The sequence below is a fragment of the Scyliorhinus canicula genome, chromosome 2, assembly GCF_902713615.1.
Source record: "Scyliorhinus canicula chromosome 2, sScyCan1.1, whole genome shotgun sequence".
In the NCBI taxonomy this organism is placed as follows: Eukaryota; Metazoa; Chordata; class Chondrichthyes; order Carcharhiniformes; family Scyliorhinidae; genus Scyliorhinus; species Scyliorhinus canicula.
The window spans coordinates 231582692-231598955 of NC_052147.1; the positions used below are offsets into that span (position 1 = coordinate 231582692).

Genomic DNA, 16264 nt, shown 5'->3' on the forward strand with positions numbered 1-16264 from the left:
AAAGTAAAAGAATTTTCGGGCCATTCTCATACCATAGCAATGTTTCCCATCGTGGTGAAGATCGAAACCGAGCCGGCACCTACATCGGAACCCTAGACCACCATTGTCTGTTGCATGGCTGAGAATGCAGATGTGATCACAGGCACCATTATTCCTACCACATGGATTCCTCACTAAAATCAGCACAAACAAAAGAAAATAGGCATCAGATTTAAACATTATTTTTCAGGGAATATCGAGCTCCTCACATTGCACTGCTTTAATACAATTTCTACACTAGTTAACTCGAGTACTTTATCAATAATGGCAGGTCATGTATCATGGATAGTTTAATAAGGAGACGGGGAGTCAACACCGAGTAAAAATAAGAATAAAGTTTCATTTACAAACAAGATATGTACATTTCCAGGTAGACCCGTACCGGGTTCCTCGCTGGTCAGTGCCTTACTGGCCAACCTTATATATGTTGGGTAATTGTGCTACCCCATCTCTAGGTGGGGGGGGGGGGGGATTCTACTCCACAAGGAGCACAAGCATTTCCACCCCATCGGTCTCGTGCGGGATATTACCAATAACATGTACAGAGAGTTGCTCACACCCCAGACTCCATAGGCAATAAGGGAGTGGCTGGCCACCTGGCAGCCAGTGCCAGTGCATTCTTGCAGGCAGTGCAAGAATCTCCTGTGGTTATTCCCCTGCCAAACAGATATATTGCTTTGGATACTGTTGAGAGGAATGGTCTCTCAGGGGAAAGCAGCAACAGCCAAATTTGTTGCACCATGGTTGGCGCTGCATCATTGAAGGAAGGAGTAAAAAGTGTGGGAATCCAATAGTTGTAAGGAGAATAGATAGGTGTTTCTGTGGCCACAAACGAGACTCCAGAATGTATGTTGCTTCCCTGGTGCTAGGGTCAAGGATGTCTCAGAGTGGTTGCAGGACATTCTGGAGGGGAAAGGGGGGGTGGGGTTAATAGCCAGTGGTCGTGGTACACATCGGTACTAATGACATAGGTTAAAAAAATGTGACGAGGTCCAAAAAGCAGAATATAGGGAGTTAGGAAGTAAGCTGAAAAGTAAGATGTCAAAGGTAATAATCTCAGGATTACCACCAGCGTCACATGCTAGTCAGAGTAGAAATAACAGGATATATTAGATGAATATGTGGCTGGAAAGATGGTGCAAGTGGTAGGGTTTCAGATTCCTGGGACATTGGAATGGCTTCTGGGGGAGGGGGGACCAGTTTAAGGTGAAAGGGTTACACCTGGGCAGGACCGGGACTGATGACCTTGGGTGAGTGTTTGCTCATGTGGTTGGGAAGGGTTTAAATTAGAATGACAAGGGAGTGGAAACCTAAGCAGGGTGACAAGGGAAAGAGAAACATAGACAGTAATAAAAGAAAGAAGAGTAAAATACAAAATCGATAGACAGGGTAATTAGGGGCAAGAGGCAAATAGGGCCACAGTGCAAAGAAAAGTTAGGATGATTGAAAATAGCAAAAAGTCGAGCCTAAAGGCTTTGTATCTTAATGCATGAAGCATTCGGAATAAGTCAAACAACCTTGCGGCACAAATTGAAATAAACAGATATGATCTCAGAGCCATTACGGTGATATAGTTTGATCTTTCGAGAGAACAGGAGGGAAGGAAAAGATGGTGGGTTAACACTCTTAATAAGATGGAATGGGGAAAGCTGTGGGAGGCGATCTGGACTTGGATTAATTAGAATTCATTTAGGTGGGGTAAAAAGCAGCAAAGGAAAAAAAAACATTGGTAGGACATGGAAATAGAATCCCTACAGTGCAGATAGAGGCCATTCGACACATCAAGTCTGCACCGACCTTCTGGTCACTACACCTAAGCACTACACCTAAGCTCACTCGCCTGCCATATCCCCATAACCTAACCGAACCTGTACAACATTGGACACTAGGGCAATTGTTAGCGTGGCCAATTCACCTAGCCTGCACACCCTTGCGGGAGGACTGTGGGAGGAAACCTGAGCACCCGGAGGAAAAACACGGAGAACATACAAACTTCACACAGTCACCCAAGGTCAAATTGAACCCAGGTCCCTGACGCTGTGAGGCAGCAGTGCTAATCACTGTGACACCGTGGTGTCCTACTGCGCCAGTGCAGTGAGAAATGTATAGATCCCAAACAGTAGATACATTGTAGGAAAAAAGCAACAAATAATAGGAGCATGTAAAAATGACAGAGCAATAATTATGGGTGACTTCAATCTTTATGTTGATTGGGTCAATCAAGTTGGTAGGATAGCGTAGCTATGAAAACAAAGTCATAGAGCGCATTCGGGGTAGCTTCATAAGAAATATGTCATGGAGCCAACCAGGGAACAGGCTATCTTGGAACAGGGAAGGGGTAATGAGGCAGGTTTGATAAATTACTTCACAGTAAAAGGTCACCTCAGAAAAAGTGATCATAACATAATAGAATTTAATATTCAGTTTGGATGTGAGAAACAACAATGTTGAACTTAAATAATGGGAATGACAATGAAATGAGGATAGATTTAACTAAAGTGGACTGGGCAGATAGATTAGCAGAAAAGTCAGTAAACAAGCAGTGGCAGACATTTAAGGGGGTAATTCATGAATATATCACAATTATATATCCCAAAAAATATATCCAATAAGGAAGAAAGATTCTAAGAGAGGGATAAACCAACCATGGCTAACCAAGGAAATTAAACAGAGTATTAAGTTGAAAGAAAAAGCATACAAAGAGGCAAACATCAGTGATAGCCCAGAAGATTGTGATCAATTCAGAATGCAGCAAAGATGGCTAAAAAGAATATATAGAGGGAGAAAATAAAATACGAGGGCAAACTAGCGAGGAATATAAAAAACAACAATAAAAGCTTCTTTAAATTAATAAAAAGGAAGAGAGAGGTCAAATGAAGATAGGCCCCTTCAAAGTGAATCTGGGGAGATAGCTATGGGAACAAGAAAATGCAGAGTTGAAAATATACTTTGCATTAGTCTTTATGATGGAAGATAGTTTGAACATCACCATCACCATTTCTAAAGAAGTAGCATTAGACAAATTAATGGGGCTAAATGCAGATAGGTCCCCTGGGCCTGATGGCTTGCATCCTAGGATCCTAAAAGAAGTAGCTACAGAGATAGTGGATGCATTGGTTGTAATTTTTTTTAAATCCAGGAGGAGGCCATTCGGCCCTTCGAGCCTGCTCCGCCATTCATTATGATCGCGGTTGATCATCAAATTCTAAACCCTGATCCCACCTTCTTCCCATATCCCTTGATTGCTTTAGCCGCAAGAGCTATACCTAATTCCTTCTTGAAATTACACAATGCTTTGGCCTCAACTACTTTCTGTGGTAGTGAATTTCACAGATTCACCACTCTCTAGGTGAAGAAATTTCTCCTCACTTCAATCCTAAAAGGTTTACCCATTATCCTCAAACAATGACCCCTAATTCTGAACTCCCCACTATCGGGAACATTCTTTCTGGATCTATCCTATCTAATCCCGTTAGAATTTCATAAGTTTCTATGAGAAGTACCGGAGGAGTAGAAAACTGTCAATGTGACACCTCTATTCAAAAAGGGAGGGAGACAAAAACAGGTAACTATAGGCCGATTAACCTAACATCTACTGTTGGAAAAATGTTGGAATCAATTATTACAAAGTATTTGCAGCACTGTTTAGAAAATTATAATCTAATCAAGCAGAGTCAGCATGGCTTCACGAAAGGGAAATCATGTCTGACGAATAAAACTTTTCAAGGAAGTCTCAACCAGAGTGAATAGAGGGCAACCAGGAGATGTGAAGTATTGGACTGCCAGAAGACAATCAACAAGGTGCCTACAAAAGATTAAGTCATAAAATGGGAGCCCATGATGTTGGATGTAGTATATTGGCATGGATAGAGAATTGGCTAATGGGCAGTTTGCAAAGAGATATTGGTAGGTTAAGTAAGTGGCAAACAGCTGGCAAGTGGAGTATAATGTAGGAAAATGTGAAATTGTTGATTTTGGAAGGGAGAACAAAAGAACAGAGTATTATTTAAATAGAGAAAAATTGCAGAAAGTTGCAACACAAAGGGACTTGGGGTATATGTGTATGAAACACAGAAAGCTAGCACACAGGTGCAGCAGGTGTTTAGGAAGGTTAATGGAATATTCACCCTTATTTCAAGGGGGTTGGAATATAAGAGTTGGGAAGTTTTGCTGCTTACAAGGTACTGATAAGACCACATCTGGAGTACTGTGAGCAATTTTGGTCTCCTTATTTAAGGAAGGATATTGGGAAGGATTCTCTGCTATCCGGCGGGGCAGGAAGTGCCAGCGCCGAGGAGTGGCGTGAACCACTCCGGCGTTGGGCCGCCCGGAAGGTGTGGAATCCTCCCCAGCTTCAGGGGCTAGGCCGGCGCTGCGCTAGCCAGCACCAAAGGACTTGGCGCCGTGCCAACCGGCGCCGAAAGGGCCTTCGCCAGTTGGCGCTAGTTGGCACATGCACAGGAGCGCCAGCGTGTACTGGCGTCATCCCAGTGCATGCGCAGGGGCGTTCTTCTCCGTGCCGGCCACGGCGGACCGTTACAGCGGCCGGCGCAGAGGGAAAGAGTGCCCCCATGGCACAGGCCGCCCACGGATTGGTGGGCCCCGATCACAGGCCAGGCCACCACCGGGACCCCCCCCCCCCCCCCCCCCCCCCCGGGGCCAGACCCCCCACCGCTCTCCCGAGGACGCCACAGACCGCCCGCAGAGCCAGGTCCTGCTGGTACGGACCTGGTGTAATATGTGCCGGCGGGACTGGCCGAAAACGGGTGGCCACTCGGTCCATCGTGGGCGGAGAATCGCTGGGGGAGGCTGCTGCCAACAGCTCCCGATCGGCACGGTGTGATTCCTGCCCCACTGAAAAACCGGCGCATGAGAATCCGGCAGCCAGCGGCGGGGCGGGATTCACGCCGCCCCCCGGCAATTCTCCGGCCTGGCGGGGGTGTCAGGGAACCTCGCCCATTATTTCATTGGAGGGTGTTCAAAGAAGGTTCATTAGGATGATACCCATTATGGAAGAATTGTCTAATGAGAAAAGGCTAAGCGGTTTTGGACTCTACTTCTTGGAATTTGGAAGAATGAGAGATGAGCTAACTGAAACATATAGGATTCTTATGGAGCTTGGCAGGGTAAATTCTGAGAGGATGTTTCCTCTCATGGGAGAGTCTAGGACCAGAGGGCATAGTCTCAGAGTAAAGGGGGGCAAATTTAAAATTGCGATGAAGAGGAATTTCTTCTCTCAGAGGGTTGTGAGTCTTTGGAACTCCTTGCCAGAGAGTCGTGGGGGCAGAGTCCTTGGGCGCATATTTCCGGCCGTGTTGGGTTCTCGCTGGAGCACAATGCGACTGGAGAATGCTGGGAAAGTTCTCCAGCGAGCCTGCCGACACCTCCACGCCTCCTCGCGAGACGTCAGATTCGGAAACCTGCTCCAATGAGCGTGACCAAATGATGCTCGCGGAAGTAGGTTGGAAACCGACTTACATCCTACCTACGCGGGATCCATCGGCCTCCTTCGATTCACCAGCCTCCCCGGGGGGGGGTTGCAGCTGGGCGCCGATCAGTGTTGGTCCACACAAACGTGGACCAGCTGGAACGGTACCCTGGGGGTTCTCCTGGGTCTTTGGAGACCCGTGGGTGGTCAGGGTAAGTGCAGGGTGGCTCCCTGGCGCTCCCCCTGGAACATGGGCACCTTGGCACTGCCCAGCTGGCACTTTGGCACTACCACCTTAACACTAACAAGCTGTCCAGATGGCACTGCAAAGCCAGCAGGGGCACTGCCTGAGTGCCAAGGTGGCAGTGCAAGGGTGCACGAGTGCCAAGGTGGCCCTGCCAAGGGCAAGGGAGGAAGGGGGCCATGCCCATGAAATGAGGGTGGAGGGGGGGTTTGAAGAGTGGGGGAGTGCAGGGCAGGTAAGTAGAGACCTCTCGGAAGTTGGGGGGTTTGCTGGGTGGGGTTCTGGAAGCGAGGGGGTGCGGTAAGGGGGCTTGGGGAGCCTGAAGAAGGGGGACCACTTAACAGAGTGTCCTCACTTGGAGGGTGCAGGGTCGTGCCCATGTGATGTGAGGGTGACATTGTCCATGGGTGGACGGTGACCCACAAGCTTACTTAGAGTTCGGGGCACCGTTTCAAACTGGCAGCCCCATCTCTGAGTTCAGCTCACCAGTGGTAAAAAAAAATTCCAAGTGTGGCCTAAACCAGTGCGAAACTCCCCAGTGCCCAGAAAAGTGAATAGGTGTCATTGAATAGCGGAACTCATAGAATCATAGAATTTACAGTGCAGAAGGAGGTAATTCGGACCATTAAGACTGCACCGGCCCTTGGAAAGAGCACCGTACTTTAGCCCACACCTCCATTCTACCCCCATAACCCAGCAACTCCACCCAACACTTTTGGACAGGAAGGGCAATTTAGCATGGCCAATCCACCTAATCTGCATATCTTTGGACTGTGGGAGGAAGCCAGAGCACCCGGAGGAAACCCACGCAGACTCAGAGAAAAAGTGCAAACTTCACACAGTTAGTGACCCAAGCCGAGAATCGAACCTGGAGCTGAGAAGCAACTGTGCTTACCATTGTGCTACCATGCCGGCAGAGTCGGCAAGGAATACCCTGAAAATCCCGCCACAAATGAACTTAGAAATGTTTTGGGAGTATTGGACACCTTGGGCCCGATTCTCCGCTCCCCATGCCGGGTGGGAGAATCGCGGGAGTGCCGGGCGACTCACGACTCGCCGCCCTGGCACCCCTCGCGATTCTCCCACCCCCTGCTCGAAGAATCGCTGCTCGCCGTTTTTCACGGCGACCGGCGATTCTCCGGCCCGGATGGGCCGAGCGACCTGACGTTCCCGACCTGTTCACGCCGGCGGCAACCACACCTGGTTGCTGCCGTCATGAACATGGCGCCAAAGCTTCGTTTGTGGCTTGTGGGGGGCGGAGAGGGGAGTGAGCACCACGGCCGTGCTCGGGAGGGGACTGGCCCACCGATTGTCGGGCCGCCGTCTCCAAGGGGCGCACTCTTTCCCCTCCGCCGCCCCGCAAGATCAAGCCGCCACGTTTTGCGGGGCAGCGGAGGGGAAGACGGCAACCGCACATGCCTGGGTTGGAGCCGGCCAACCTGCGCATGCGCGTCTGACGTCACTTAGGCGCGACGACGCGTCATTCTCTCCGCGCCGCCTTGACACAAGCGTCAAGGCCCGGCGGCCGAGATTTACGGAACACCGCTCCTAGCCCCCTGGGGGGGGGGGGGTGAATAGGGTGCAAGGAGCGGCCTCCGAGGCCGTCGTGAAACTCGGCCGAGTTCACGACGGCCTTCCCGATGGCGCGCAGGAGCGCAGAATTCCGCCCCTTGTGTATATTTAAGTGTGAGATAGATTCATGATCGGTAAGGGAATTAAGGGTTACGGGGAAAGAGCAAGAAAGTGGAATGTCGGATCAGCCATGATCCTATTGAATGGCGGAGCAGCCATGAGGGGTCAAACAGCCCACTCCTGTTCCATTATTTTGTTGTAATGTGGCTGAAGAGGAAACACTCAATCAACCAGAGTTAATCTTTTACTGCCAGTTGTTTTTCTTTATTTGGACAGAAAATACAAAGTCCTATTGATTGCCAGCCTAATATTAGTAGGTGAAGTCAATTATATAATAAATATATACAAATTCTTTCAAAAACTCTATGGCTTAGCCATTAACAAAAAAGGTGCAATTCGTGAAAACCAATTAGAAACCTTTTGGCCTTTATCAAACCTATTGTAAGCATCAATCATGTTGATTTGAAAAAAGCAGCATTGTAAATCTATCACATTCCAAATGTCAGTCCAGAGATTTAATAATCAATGAGTCGTCTGTATAAAAGTTTGATGTGTTTTTCAGCTAGCTAAAAGCTGCAGATAAACAAGGCTGATTTTCACATACACTCAGAAAACCTACATTTCTCCTTGTCATAAAAAGCTGACCTGGGCTTTAGGACATGGAGTACAATTTCAAAGTTTGTAGATGATACAAATCTTGGCAATATAGTAAATAGTAAGCATTTTAGTGTCAGATGGAAAGAAGGCGCCCCCCCCCCCCCCCCCCCACACACACTTTTTTTTACAGCACTGGCTGTCGTAAATTACGCAGCTTTAAATATCTCGCCACCTCCAGGCCAGAGAGAAGGTAGTTTTGCCAGATGAGAGGTTTGAATTTTGTGGGAGTGGGTCGGGTGGGGTGGTGGGTAGTCAGCCAGATCTGACAGTCGGGTTGTCGGGCAGTCAGGGGTAGGGACAGACAGTCGGAGGAGAGCGGTCAGACAGTCAGGGGTCCCCTGGGTGTTGGAGGGGCATCCCTGAGGGCAGTGGGTGAGGGGGGTGCGAGGGAGTCCTGTGTGCAGTGGAGACGTCAGGGGTTCAGGGGGGGGTCCCTTGTGGGGGTATAGTTGGGGTGGTTTGGGGACTCTGAAGAGTGGGGAAGTTCTGTGCGGGGAGGAGTCATCTGGGAATGTGTGAATGGGGCAGGGGATGGCAGTGGTGATGCATGGATCAGAATAATAGTTACCCTGAAGCTGAAAGTGGTTTTAGTTCTTCTAACTTTTCCAGGGTAACTATTGATGTAAGACAGTCAGAATCAACTGAGCTTTTCAATTTAAATCACATTTCTGCATGGCTCCCTCTGCAGAGCATTTGCTCAGCAGAAGTTTGCACTTCCCGGGCAACTGCTGGGTAACCTTAAGTTGGGAACTTCTGTCAGTATTTCCCCAGTGCATCTTCAGGGTACGCTCTGGCCCATTGTGTCTGAATGTACTTTAACATAGAGCAGTATATTCATAAGTCTCTGATATGGATTAATGGTTTACTTAACAACCCAGATCATTCATGCTGATCTTTGATGGAGGCTGTGTACATTTCGCAAATGATGGTTTAAGGTTGCTATGTTTGTTTGAGTTTTTGACCATGTTCTGGTCGCTGAAGTAAATTCAGTATTTCTGACAGAGGTAGAGTTCTGATTTAGCATTTGTTTCGTCGCACTGTCATTTAATGTGCATACTTGATACAATCTTGGTTCTTGGCGCATGCTGACTATTTCTGCTGGATCCCAGGTTCCATCAGTTGGGTGTTATACTTGCACTTTCTGTCCAATGTTCAGGTTTGGTAATTCATTATCCATAAGCTGGTATGGGCATCTTTCATCTTCCACTGTTTTCATCAAGTACTCCTGGGAATGTTGATGAGTGATGACTGGGGACGTTTGTCCACACTTGTCTGCCGAATAGTAATTCTGCACTGGTTCCGCATTATAAAGTTTGCAAGTACAGAATGGGTATGTGTATTCAGTTCAAGCAGTGTCATATAGCCTGTTGGCTGATGATCTGCATTGCAGAGTTAGGCATTCTTCTCCCAGTGCAAGCATAAGGAGTTGGATTCTCCAAGACGAAAGCGCGATCGGCGTGGGTGCGGAGAATGGGCGTCAATGATGAAATCCGATCCAACGGCGCTCCCGCGATTCTCCGGTCCCTGGAGAACTGCCGCAAATTACGCGCGCGCAATCTACACGGCACGGGTAGGGGGCCATTGACAGAGGGTCCTGCGGCGATTCTCCCAGGAAAACTGGCCGAGTTCCCAACGGCGTGGTTCTAACCACATTTTGCCTGTCAGGAACGGCCGCTGGCAGCTGCAGACTCAGTCCGTGGCCGTCCTGGTGGGGGGCAGGGGGATCCTTCACCGTGGGGTGGGCCTCACAGACTGCCAGGCAAGCAATCGGGTGGCACTGATCCGCGGCCGCACACGCTCTCGGGGGGGGGGGCCGCCTTCGTTCAGCATGGTTCGCGGTGTGAGTCCGCCATGTCGCACGGGGCGGCCGCTGTCAGCCGCCGCCGTGCGGATGCGCGGAGTCCCAATCAGGGGCGGGATTCTCCGACCCCACGCAGGGTCGGAGAATTGGCGGGAAGCGGCGTGATTTCCGCTCCCGCAGGTCTCCTAATTCTCCCGCCGGTAAAAAACCGGCGTTGTGCAAATCCCGCCGGCAGCCTGTGAAAACAGCTGGCGCCGGCGGGATTTCATTTTTTAAAAACTCACCTTTAAATCTCCGGCCCGGATGGGCCGAAGTCCCGCCGCTGGGAGGCCTTCTCCCGCCGCCGAGGTGTACACCACCTCAGAAACGGCGGACTCAGCGGCGCGAGCGGGCCCCCGGGGTCCTGGGGGGGGCGGGGGGGCGATCGGACCCGGGGGGGTGCCCCCACGGAAGCCTGGCCCGCGATCGGGGCCCCCCGCTCACTCCGCGGGGCAGTGCCGTGGGGGCACTCTTTCTCCTTCCGCGCCGTCACGGCCTCCGCCATGGCGGACGCGGAGGAGAACCCCGCATCGCGCATGCGCCGGCAGTGAGGTCAGCGGCCAGCTGCCGCTGACGTCACTGCCGGCGCATGCGCCGACCGCCGAAAGCCTTTCGGCCAGCCCCGCTACCGACTGCGCCGGGTGTTTGCGCCAGTCTACCGGTGCAAACTGCTCCGGCGCGGGGCTGGCCCCCAAAGGTGGGGAGAATTCCCCACCTTTGGAGGAGGCGCGACCCCTGAGTGGTTGGCACCACTCCCCTACGCCGGCACCCTCCGTCACGCCGGGTAGGGGAGAATCCCGCCCCAGAAGTGCAGAACCCGTATCCGCAGCCAAAGCCGCGAGAAGCACACCGGGGCCCTGCTGTCCCCCTGCATGTACGAGAATCGCTCTGGTTTTTCTTAAGAAAAGTTCAGAGTGAAACGCCCGCGTTTTGACGCTGGCGTGGGAACATAGCCCCATTACTGGAGAATCCCGCCCAGGATTTCCGGTGGCCCTCTTTTTGTTCTCAGGTCTTTGTTATTGTTTTTTTTAATATTAATTTATAGGATGTGGCCATCGCTGCTTCGGCCTGTATTTTTGCCAACCCTAGTTGCCCTTCAGAAGGTGGTGGTGAGTTGCCTTTTTGAACCGCTGCAGTCCTTGAAGTATAGGTACACCTACTGTGCTATTAAGGAGGGAGTTCCAGGATTTTGCCCCAGCGACAGTGAAGGAACACTGAGACATTTTCAAATCAGGGTGGTGAGTGACTAGGAGGGGAACTTGCAGGTGGTGGGGTTCCCAGGTATCTGCTGCTCTTGTCATTCTAGATGGTAGTGGTCGTGGGTTTGGAAAGTGTTATCTAAGGAACTTGGTGAGGTACTGCAGTGCATCTTGTAGATGGTACACACAGCTGCCACTGTTCGTCGGTGGTGGAGGGTTTGAGTATTTGTGGAAGGGGGACCAATCAAGTGGGCTGATTTATCCTGGATCGGGATGAGCTTCTTGAGTGTTGGAGTTGCTCTCATCCAGGCAAGTGGAGTATATTCCATTAATCTCCTGACTTGTGCCTTTTGGGGGAGGGGGGGGGGGGGGTCAGGGGGCGAGATACTCGCCGTAGGATTCCTAGCCTTTGACCTGCCCTGGTAGCCACAGTATTAATATGGCGAGTCCAGTTCAGTTTCTGATCAATGATAACCCCCAAGATGTTGACTGTGGGGTAATGCCATTGAATGTTAAGGGTCGATGGTTATGTCCTCTCTTGTAAGAGATGGTCATCGCCTGGCACTTCTGCGCGAATGTAACTTGCCACTTGTCAGCCCAAGCCTGGGTATTGTCCAAATCTTGTGGCATTTGGACATGTACTCCTCATTATCTGAGGAGTTGCGAATGGTGCTGAACATTGTGCAGTCATTTGCAAACATCCCTACTTCTGACCTTATGATGGAAGGAAGGTCATTGATGAAGCAGCTGAAGATGGTTGGGCCCAGGACACTACCCTGAGGAACTCCTGCAATGATGTCCTGGAGCTGAGATGATTGAACTCGAACCACCACAACCATCTTCCTTTGTGCCAGGTATGACTCCAACCAGCGAGGGTTTCCCCCTGATTCCCATTGACTCCAGTTTAGCTAGGGCTCCTTGATGCCATACTCGGTCAAATGCTGCCTTGATGTCAAGGGCAGTCACTCTCACCTCACTTCTAGCATTCAGCTCTTTTGTCCATGTTTGAACCAAGGTTGCATTGAGGTCAGGAGCTGAGTGACTCTGGCATAACTCAAACTGAGCGTCCGTGAGCAGGTTATTGCTGAGTAAGTGCCGCTTAATAGCACTGTTGATGACTCCTTCCATTACTTTGCTGATGATGGAGATTAGACTGATTGGTTGGTAATTGGATGAGTTGGAATTGTCCTGTTTCTTGTGTGCAGGACACACCTGGGCAACTTTCCACATTGCCGGGTAGGTGCCAGTGTTGTGGCTGTACTGGCTGACTAGGGGTACGTCACATTCTGGAAAACAAGTCTTCAATACCATTGCAGGATTACTGTCAGAGCCCATAGCCTTTACAAAATCCAGTGCCTTCAGCCATTTCTTGATATCTTGTGGAGTGAATCGTATTGACTGAAGACTGACATCTGATGCTCGGCACCCCTGGAGGAGACTGAGAATGATCATCCATTCAGCACTTCTGGCTGAAGATTGTTGCGAATGCCTCAGCCTTGTCTTTTGCACATATGTGCTGGGCTCCTGCATCGTTGAGGATGGGGATCTTAGTGGAACCTCCTCCCCCAGTGAATGGTTTAATTGTCCAACACCATTCACAGGATATGGCAGGACTGCAAAGCTTATATCTGATGAGTTTGTTGTGGAATCACATAGCTCTGTGTATTACTTGCTGCTTATGCTGTTTGGCACACAAGTAGTCCTGTGTTGTTGGTTCGCCAGGTTGAAACCTCATTTTTCGGTATGCCTGCTGTTGCTCCTGGCATGCTGTCCTGCACTCTACATTGAACCAGGATTGATCTCCTGGCTTGGTGGTAATAGGAGGGTGGGGGACATGCTGGGCCATGAGGTTGCAGATTGTGGTGGAGTGCAATTCTGCTGCTGCTGATTACCCACAGCGCCTCATGGATGCCCAGTCTCGAGTTACTAGATCTGTCCAAACTATATTCCCTTTAGCATGGTGGTAGTGCCACACAACACAATGGAGGGTATCCTCAATGTGAAGACGGGAATTTGTCTCCAAATTGTGCGTGGTCACTTCTACCCATACTGTCATGGACAGATGCATCTGCAGTCGGCAGATTGGTGGGGACGAGGTCAAGTATGTTGTTCCCTCACCACCTGCTGCAGTCCCTGTCTAGCAGCTATGTCCTTTAGGACCCTGCCACTCGGTCTGTGGTGGTACGGTAGCACAAGGGGCAGCATGGTAGTTCAGTGGCCAGCACGGTAGCACAAGGGGAGCACTGTTGCTTCACAGCTCCAGGGTCCCATGTTTGATTCCCAGCTCGGGTCATTGTCTGTGCGGAGTCTGCAAGTTCTCCCCGTGTCTGCATGGGTTCCCTCTGGGTGCTCCGGTTTCCTCCCACAGTCCAAAGATGTTCAGGTTAGGTGGATTGGCCATGCTAAATTGCCCTTCGTGTCCAAAAAGGTTAGGTGTGGTTACTGGGTTACGGGGGTAAATTGGAAGTGTGGGCTTAAATGGGGTGCTCGTTCCAAGGGCCGGTGCAGACTCGATGGACCGAATGGCCTCCTTCTGCACTGTAAATTATGTGATTCTATGACTACTATGCCAGTCTTCGTGATAGATACTGAAGTACCCCACCTAGGGCATATTCTGTGCCCTTGTCACCCTCAGTGCTTCTTCTAAATTGTGTTCAACATGGAGGAGTAATAATAATAATAACCTTTTATTGTCACATGTATGAAGTTGCCGTGAAAAGCCCCTAGTAGCCACATTCCAGCACCTGTTCGGGGAGGCTGGGATGGGAATTGAACCCGCGCTGCTGGCTTTGTTCTGCATTGCAAACCAGCTGTCTAGCCCACTGAGCTGAGAATGGATTCATAAGAACATAAGAACTAGGAGCAGGAGTAGGCCATCTGGCCCCTCGAGCCTGCTCCACCATTCAATTAGATCATGGCTGATCTTTTGTGGACTCAGCTCCACTTTCCGGCCCGAACACCATAACCCTTAATCCCTTCATCAGCTGATGGTGGCTGAAACATGGTAATCAACAGGAGGTTTCCTTGCCCATATTTAACCTGAAGCCATGAGAGTTCTTGAGGCCCAGAGTCGATGTTGAGAACTCCCCGGGCAACTCCCTCCTGACTGTACACCACTGTGCCGCCACCTCTGCTGGGTCTGTCCTGCCGATGAGAGAGGACATACCCGGGAATGGTGATATTGGTGTCCAGGGCATTGTCTGTGAGGTATGATTCTGAGTATGACTATGTCAGGCTGTAACTTAACTAGTCTGTGAGACAACTCTCCCAACATTGGCACAAGCTTCCTGATGTTAGTAAGGAGGACTGTGCAGGGTCCACAGGGCTGGGTTTGCCGTTGTCGTTTCCGGTGCCTGTTTCGATGCTGGTCCGTCTGATTTTATTTATTTATTGTGTTTTTGTAGCGGTTGAATACAACTGAGTGGCCATTTCAGAGGGCATTTAAGACTCAACCCCATTGTTGTGGTTCTGGAGTCACATGTAGGCCAGTCAGGTAAGGCGTGCTTGATAAAGCTGTTAGGAACTGTTCTTCCCAGCCCAGTCTAAAGCTTCAGCAGAAATGAAATTTCCTGTCTGTGGAATTATACTTAGAATGAGACAACCTGCTAAATGACTGCTGGTTAATTTCTGTTCCAACTTCAACTTTGCAGCAGATAAACTTTTCCTGAGATTTCAACCCGCGGCGCGGTTCCCTGTTGGCTGGAGCGGAAGATACCACTGTCGGGAACATTTGGAAAATTCAGGCCATGGTGTGTAATGTATTGAATTCCAACATAGCTCCAGAATCATTACACACAGTGAGGCTGGATAATTGTTTCACTCTCATAGAATCATAGAATTTACAGTGCAGAAGGAGGCCATTCAGCCTATCGAGTCTGCACCGGCTCTTGGAAAGAGCACCCTACCCAAGGTCAACACCTCCACCCTATACCCATAACCCAGTAGCCCCACCCAACACTAAGGGCAATTTTGGACACTAAGGGCAATTTTGGACACTAAGGGCAATTTATCATGGCCAATCCACCTAACCTGCACATCTTTGGACTGTGGGAGGAAACCGGAGCACCCGGAAGAAACCCACGCACACATGGGGAGGATGTGCAGACTCCGCACAGACAGTGACCCAAGGCGGATTCGAACCTGGGAACCTGGAGCTGTGAAGCGATTGTGCTATCCACAATGCTACCGTACTGCCATACCAGCATGGCATGCTCTCATACCAGCTTTTTCCCTCTGCTTTTATATTGTGCTGCGGCTGGCCTGTCACCTTGTTATGCTTTTCTTTTCCTCAATGTAAATGTGCCAACCACACACAAGAGTTGGTAAAACAATAATACGGGTTCTTTACTTACAAGGCACAAGGGGCACGATTCTCCGCTGCCCACGGCGGGTCGGAGAATAGTGGGAGGGCCTTCCCGACATTTTTCCTGCCCTCCCGCTATTCTCTCCCCCCCCCCCCCCTCCCCCCCCAACGGCCGCCCCACGACACGAATCGCTGCTCGCTGTTTTTTACGGCGAACAGCGATTCTCCCCAGGCCGATGGGCCGAGTTCCCAGGCCTTTACGGCCGTTTTCACGAACGCAATCACACCTGCTCTCACCGTTCGTGAAAACGGCCGCAAAGTGCCGTCCCGGACAACCATGGCACCGATTGGCACGGCCGCACCACGCGCACTACTTGTTCCTCCGCCGCCCCGCAGGATCAGTCCGCGGGGCGGCTGAGGGGCATGACGGCCCGCGCATGCGCGGGTTTAACGCATCTGCGTGATGACGTCATCCGCGCATGCGCGGGTTAGAGCTGTCCAACCCGCGCATGCGCGGCTGACGTCATCGTGCGCATCAGCCGCCGTGACGCTTGGCGCGCGGACCTAGCGACGGTCGCTAAGCCCGCGATGCCGTGCTTCACGGGGCCGGGCTGCTAGCCCCGCCCAGGGGGGGAGAATCGGGTCCCAGGAGGGGGCGTGGAGTCTGCCGTGAAACACAGCCAGTTTCACGGCAGCCTTTGCGACTCGCCGCATTTGCGGAGAATCGCGCCCAAGGTTTTGGCCTCAACTACTTTCTGTGGTAACGATTTCCACAGAGTCACCACATTCTGGGTGAAGAAATTTCTCCTCACCTCAGTCCTAAAATATTTACCCCTTATCCCCAAACAATGACCCCTAGTTCTGTATATGACCCCTGGTTCTGTGCTCCCCACCATCGGAAACATTCTTTCTGATTCTACCC

At 50.7% G+C, this 16264-nt stretch overlaps 1 protein-coding gene across 4 annotated transcripts in view; it reads right to left on the bottom strand.

Moving 5' to 3' along the window:
• Positions 1–16264, bottom strand: part of lrp2a (low density lipoprotein receptor-related protein 2a) — a 432071-nt gene that overhangs the window by 259343 nt on the left and 156464 nt on the right. For all 4 annotated transcript variants that reach the window (XM_038789773.1, XM_038789772.1, XM_038789771.1 and 1 more), the window contains one exon: positions 33–173. In XM_038789773.1, coding sequence (XP_038645701.1) covers positions 33–173 — 141 coding nt within the window. The remainder of the gene's footprint in view (positions 1–32; positions 174–16264) is intronic.